The 6581-nt window shown below is 58.6% G+C and overlaps 1 protein-coding gene across 1 annotated transcript; it reads left to right on the top strand.

The window, feature by feature from the left end:
* The first annotated feature begins 275 nt into the window (after positions 1 to 275).
* CRABP1 (cellular retinoic acid binding protein 1) lies at positions 276 to 6258 on the top strand. Its single transcript, XM_028093843.2, has 4 exons — positions 276 to 345; positions 861 to 1039; positions 2912 to 3025; positions 6208 to 6258. The coding sequence occupies exons 1-4, from the start codon at positions 276 to 278 to the stop codon at positions 6256 to 6258; spliced, it is 414 nt and encodes a 137-aa protein (XP_027949644.1).
* Positions 6259 to 6581: the final 323 nt, after the last annotated feature.

Raw genomic sequence — 6581 nt, 5'->3', positions numbered from 1 at the left:
CGAGGCTGGGGTACGGACCGCGGAGGGGGGCACCGCGGGCGGGGAGCGGGGCTCGCGGGTAGGGCCGCGGGGGGCGGGGGCGGGGGCGGGGGCGGGGCGAGGGGCGGGGCGGGGCGGGGCGGGGGGCGCCCTCCCAGGGACTCTGGGCGCACGGGCTGGGGGCCGAGCGTCAGTCTCCGCCCTGCAGCCCGGAGGGAGCCCGCCGCGCCGCCGCTCTCCGCGCCCGTCAGTCCGCCCGCAGCCCGCCGCAGCCCGCCGCAGCCCGCCGCCTCGCCATGCCCAACTTCGCCGGCACCTGGAAGATGCGCAGCAGCGAGAATTTCGACGAGCTCCTCAAGGCGCTGGGTAAGCTGGCGCGGTCGGTGCGCGCCTACGAGGAGGAGCGGCCCCGAGATGCCCCGGGCCCGCAGGGGTGGGTTCCGGGACCAGCCCAGGCGGGAGGGAGTCCCCGGGACGAGGGCGAGGGGAGCGATCCGAGGCCGCCCCGGCAGGAGCGGCGAGTGGAGCCCGGGAGCCGCGCGCCCCGCGAACGTTTGCTGGAGGCTTGGCGCCTTCCCCGACGGACGGTTCGGCCTCGTCTCGTGCTGGATCAGCGCGAGGGGAGGTTCTCGCTGGAGTCCAAGGAGGATCAGGGACTTTAAATTTGGAGACTCGTTGTGAGGCCAGGCCCTGCCACGAATTCACCGTGCTGCGCAGGGAGAGCCTCTTACCCTCCCTGAGCCTGTGTTTCCTCTGGAAAGTTGGGGCGAGGGTTGGGGGGAGCGGGTGTATTGAGGTCCCCATCTATAGGCAGAGGGTTTGGCAAGTGCCGGGCGGGCGCTGCGACCAAGCCCGCGGCGCCGCCCTCCTTACCCGCGCAGGTGTGAACGCCATGCTGAGGAAAGTGGCGGTGGCGGCTGCGTCCAAGCCGCACGTGGAGATCCGCCAGGACGGGGATCAGTTCTACATCAAGACATCCACCACGGTGCGCACCACCGAGATCAACTTTAAGGTCGGAGAAGGCTTCGAGGAGGAGACCGTGGACGGACGCAAGTGCAGGGTGAGACCCCAGAGGCGGGCGGCGTTCCGGGGTCCCCTCCTCTGAGCCCCGGACCGCCGCGGCCCGACGCGCCCTGCCTGCCTTTGCGGCCGGTAGCGCGCTTTCCCTGCAAGGCCGTGCACTGGCGGTTTGCAGAGAGCATTCGTGCGAGCGGGTTGCCCTGGGCTCGGGAGAAGGTCCTCCCCAGTCCGCCCCCACCCCACCCCACCCCACCCCACCCCACCCCAAGCCGCCTCCACCCCACCCCAAGCCGCCTCCTCCGCGCTGCGCCTGGAGGGGCGGGGGGGCCCCCGGGCGGCGGCGTCCGCAGTGCTGGCGGCTGCGGGGCTGCGGGGAGGGGGGCGGCTGGGGGGCTGCGGGGGACTGGGCCGCCGCCACGTCTCCTGTCGCAGGTGGAACGGCAGCGCTCGCTTCCCCCCACCCCCAGGTCCCCCCGGTGCCCCATGGGACGCCCTGGATCCAGTTTCAGCGGTCTTGTGGGCCAGCACCTCTCCCTCCGGCCCTCAGCCTGGTTTCTTGAAGGAAAGGCGGAGTCCTTCCCTAAGCAAGGCCGATTCTGGCAGGGGAAATGGGCCAAGTGCTCTCTTAGTCCTCAAGGGCAAGAGTTTGTATTTGTGCGGCGGTTGGCCCCAGGGATGAACAGTGGACTGAAGCCAGCGGCAGTACATGCCTGTTTGCCGAGGGCAAAAATCGCATTTGGTTGAATAGAATGAAGGGTCGGTTAGTGTGTATTCTGAGGGCAGATGGAAAATTGTCACTGCTGCAATATTTAAAAGGCGACAAAATGTCTCCCTCCCTTTCCCCGGCATTCAAAACAAAGAAACACGGATAAGGTTCCAGAAAGTGAGAAATTGAGTCTCCCGTTTCCTGAGGGGTGCCTGTCTGATCTGCAGAGTTGGATGCTCTGGACACAGAGACACGGCCGCAGGGGTGGACCCACATGGCCGTGTTTGGCGCACAGAATTGGCACAGCCAGAAAATGATGTCCAGGCTTGCAGAGGGCAGGGTCTGAGCCCCACTGCACTGTTTGTAAAAACAAGAGTGACTGGGAGTCACGGGGAGCTGGCCTAGTCAGCGGCAGGGCTCAGCTGGGGACATCCAGCGGTGGCCACTGCCAGAGACCACGGCTCTGATAAAAAATCAGAGGTTCACGCAACAGCCTGGCATGTGTCAGTTAGAAAGCAAGTATGTGCGTGCTCCGCGTCGGCGCCCCCACCCGGTTGGGGAGCACTGTGCTTTGTGCCGCCTCCCACGTCCAGGAGCATGAAGACGGTTGATTTGTTTTGTGTTTGAATGTTTTCCAGAGGGCCGTATCCTGGAAGGTGGTAGTGTTTTTGTCCTCAGAGCCAGAGATGCTCAGGTTTGTCAGAACAGTCTGTACACACGGAAAGGAAGGGGTTATCCCAAAATACCGTGCAGTGGAGAGGGCTCCTATCGCTGACTACAGTGTGGTTATAAATACGATGTCTTAGCGGTTCCAGCGTGGTATAGTTCTGATGGGAAGGGTCTTGTCCTTGATATCGTAGTCGCTTGAAGGGATAGTCCATTTCGACATAAATGAATCACTGCATGCTCTGAATTTTATTCTTGGAGATGAGAAGCATGCCCAAAGCTCTGCTGGTTCGGAGAGTGTGTGTGTGCGCGTGGGGAGGGGGGAGCTGTGGGGGGACTTGAGGTATATTTATTCCGCATAAACCCGTGGCCGGCCCTCCGAATCTGGACTCCATAGGGCACCGCAGAGGCTTCTGTGCCCTGCTGACAGGGACCATGTGTTGCTTCTCTCCACGGCCGAGACCCTCCCGTGCACACTGTTGTCTCCGCTCCTGCTGCCAAGACCGTAATTAATATCACTAATGGTTTTCCTGCCTGCAGAGTTTGGCCACTTGGGAGAATGAGAACAAGATCCACTGCACACAGACTCTCCTCGAGGGGGATGGCCCCAAAACCTACTGGACCCGTGAGCTGGCCAACGACGAGCTCATCCTGGTGAGGTCCTGGGCCTCTGAATCAAGCCCACAGTCCCCAGATGGTGCTGTCCTCCCTCACCCAGAGAGCAGGACCCCGTTGGCCCTGCATTAAAATTTGAGCGGAAAGCCGGAGGTGACAGTGGAGATCACAGGCATTCATCGTTCCGTGGTTGGGAGGAGCAGGGCTGTGACAGGCGGTAGCGTCCCCACTGTGCGTCCCCGTGGCGGCTCCGTGGCAGCTTGAGCTGGCCTCCCTTCCCACTGGGCCAGAGTGCATGGGCTCCGGGAGGCCCCAGGGGTTTTCACTCTGCAAAGGGATTTTTTTCCCCTTCTCGTTCCCCATTTTGCTACCAGGGAAAGATTTCAGGAATTTTAGTGCGTCAGCACTGGGAGCCTCAGAGAGCATTTTTACCGCTAGACTTACCAACTGCAGTGGCCTTCAGGAGCCAGGCAAGTCCTGTGGCTGCCGGAAGGCTCTGCATATCCCGTGGTGTGGGGCTGGGGCCTTAGAACAGGGAAGGGTGGGCTCTCCCTTTAAGGCACTCAGATTAAAACATTTTAAACAATCCCGGCCACACAAACTTTACCTGGTGAGGCCAGTTTAGAAACCCCCACAGTTTAATCACACACTGCCTCGTCCTTGATTTTAGGTGTTGGGGGCAGAGGACGTCGGGGAGGACAGGGAAGGCCCAGTCACTCTTCCTTTGTATTTCAGAATAGACCAGGCTTTCCCTGCCACAACCCCGCCCCCCGCCACACACACGTGCGCACATTCTCACGCATGCACACTCTCATGCGCACACACGCACGCACACATACACACGCAAGGAAAGGGAAAAGCTGTGTGGGTAACCTGGAAATGATATCCTTTGTTCTCCATGAGGCACGTTACCATCTCCCCTTTAAGACCGCCCGCCTGCCCCATCTTAGCCAACGGCACCCTGCAGCACTGAGGAGGGAGAGGGACGTGGGCCGGCCACGCGGTGCGATCCGGGCGTGGCCCTTCCCTTCCCAGGCTGTGGACTGAGGGCTGCCGCTAAAGTGTGATCCCCGGGTGGGTTGCTCTCAGCCCTGAAATTGCATGTTGATCCTGTGAACAGACCCTGCACGGAGCGGTCTCTGTTACTTCAGCTGAGGACGCTTGTCCTTCCTGGCCCTGATTTCCAGTCCTGTCTGGTTTCATTGAGAAGGGACTAGCTTCCTTTGCAACCTGATGAATGCCGTTTCCAGGGAAGGACTACTTGATGGGGTTGGAGGAGCATTTTGAGGCTGAGACATGGAATTTAGGAGAAAAAAGAACAAAAGGTTCGCTGGTACCAGAGTCAGCAAAGCTCTTAGTTCTGGAGCGTGGCTGAGGGTCGAGCAGGCTCGGTTTGCTCCGTGAGAAAGTGTGATTTCATTAACCTTGTAATCCCCGAGCAACCAGAGCCCATTCTGCTGCGAGGACTGCACGACTTCCAACACCGCGCCCCCCCCGCTCCACCCGTGCATCCCTCCTTGGCTCAGCCGACCAGACAAGCCTCACAGGGAGCATTAATTCTTGGCATTTGAGACTTGATCTATGGGCTTTTGTTTCAAGGGTTGTTATCGTTAATAAATCCAAAACGCAGGGAGATGATATCTCCTTATAACAAGAGGCAAATTATCCTAGTTAAGTTGAAATAAGCTCTCCCAGGGCCAACAGTAAATGGTCCCCCGGGGGCTGTAAGTTGCCTTCTGTGAAAACGGAGGGTCTTCCCTCAAACCGCTCTGGAACAGTCTGGAGTTTCTTTCAGGAATCTTTCTGCATGGGTGCTGGCTGAGAAGGACGTTTCAGATCTGGTTGGAAATGGGATTTCTTCTTGTATCTGGAAGCTGCTTGTCGGCCTGGGGGCCTGGGGGAGGCGTCAGATATGAGGGTGGTTACAGTGCATGGGAAAAGTCCAACCCCAGACACTCCATGTCCCTAGAGCTGAGAGGTCAGCACTCCTAGAGGTGAATTTCAGTGGGAACACCTGCCCCCCTGCCCTCCTCCTCCTGGGGCAGCATCTCCTGCAGACCGAGGTGTCCAGAGCAGTTACAGCTGCGCCTGTGTGACCAGGAGCCCCCCCTTGGAAAAGCTGCTGATGGCTGTGTGCTTCCTGGTGTCACTCATGACTACTGTTTCCCTGAGACAGGTTGGGATGTCCTAGCACGCGCTCCGAGAGCCTCTCTCGGCCAGCCGACGGGCAGGGGCAGGAAGCTGAAGGTCCAGGTCTAGCCAGGCTCTCAGCCTCTCCCGGGCCTCAAGCCCCTTTGAGAATCTGAGAGCGAGGGGCGCTCCTGCAGAAAAGCGTACATCGGCAGATGTGCCCACATCGGGGCTGTAGACTGGAGGATTTCTGATGTTTGGTTTTGTGTGTGAAACAAACATATTGCTTTCCCTGTTCCAACTGCATGTAAGTGCCCAGGAGAGCAGGCCCTTGAGTAATTGCTAGTTTGGGGGAGAGTTAAGATAGTTTACTTAGAGGCGATCCCACTTAAGGGGCCAGAAGAAAATCCTCCATCTGGGGAATGGTCTGTGCCCACCGCACAGCAAACAGACACACAAACAAAGAGCCACAGAATTTTAGCTGGAAAGAGCCTTGGGGATCATCCTGTTCCACTCCAGCCCTGACACCCCCTCCCTTCCACTCCACACCAGCAAAAGAGGAAGCACCGTGCCCCCTTCCCCCCACCGTGGGCTGCAGAGCTGGGTCCAGGACGGTGCTGTGCCTTTGCAGCTCAGACCCGTTTTCCAACTTGAGGGTGGGCAGCCTCTCTCTCCAACGCCGCCCCGTCTGGCTGGTCAGCGCACGACCCCTGAGCTCCGGCTGCCCAGGCCCCATGCCCTCCTGAAGTCATTTGAAGAGACAGAACCACCTCAGAAATGTCCAATGTGACATCTCCCCCTTTCAGTTTAATTTTTCAAACCAAGCATTTCCCCTGTCAGCATTCATGGGATCCAGAAACAAAGGAAAATTGCATATAATTCTACACCCCAGTTGCTCTCTGCCTGTATGGAGCTTAAGGGAGAAAAAAAGAAGAAGAAAAAAAGACTTTAGCAGTTAGTGTGAGCATGTGGCACAGGAAATTGAACGTCGGTTACAAAGGGTTTTTAACAGGGCAGTAAGTGGCCTTATTAGTGATGTTTTAAACATATTTGCACAGGCATCTGCTCTGATTGTTTTTCCTTCTCTGCAGACGTTCGGCGCCGATGACGTGGTCTGCACGAGGATTTATGTTCGGGAGTGAAGGCGGCCAGCTTGCTCCTATTTTGGGGGTGGGATGCATGTTCCCCTGAGAAATGGCATAGGTCTGAGCTGCCAGCGGACCCCCCCTTACCCCATAGCAACGTTAGGTGACCCCATTTCCCCCGTGATGGTGTTGTAGTGTTTCCCCCCAAGGCCTCTGTACCCCTGAGTCCCTGGTGCTCCGTAGTTTGGCATCTGCATGGTTTTGCCTGTCATTAAACTGGTTGGCCACATTGCAAGGCTTTTCCTTTCTTTGAGCTGACTCTTCAGTTGCAGCCTGGGGTTATCACGTACCTGCTGTCCTTAGCACTGCGCTGGGTTATG

Source organism: Eumetopias jubatus, unplaced genomic scaffold (assembly GCF_037043125.1).
Source record: "Eumetopias jubatus isolate StellerSeaLion01/CBP00866 unplaced genomic scaffold, mEumJub1_p1.0 scaffold_7, whole genome shotgun sequence".
NCBI lineage: Eukaryota > Metazoa > Chordata > Mammalia > Carnivora > Otariidae > Eumetopias > Eumetopias jubatus.
Note: the sequence above shows the minus strand (reverse complement) of the source record. Positions and strands in the feature narration are given on the sequence as shown.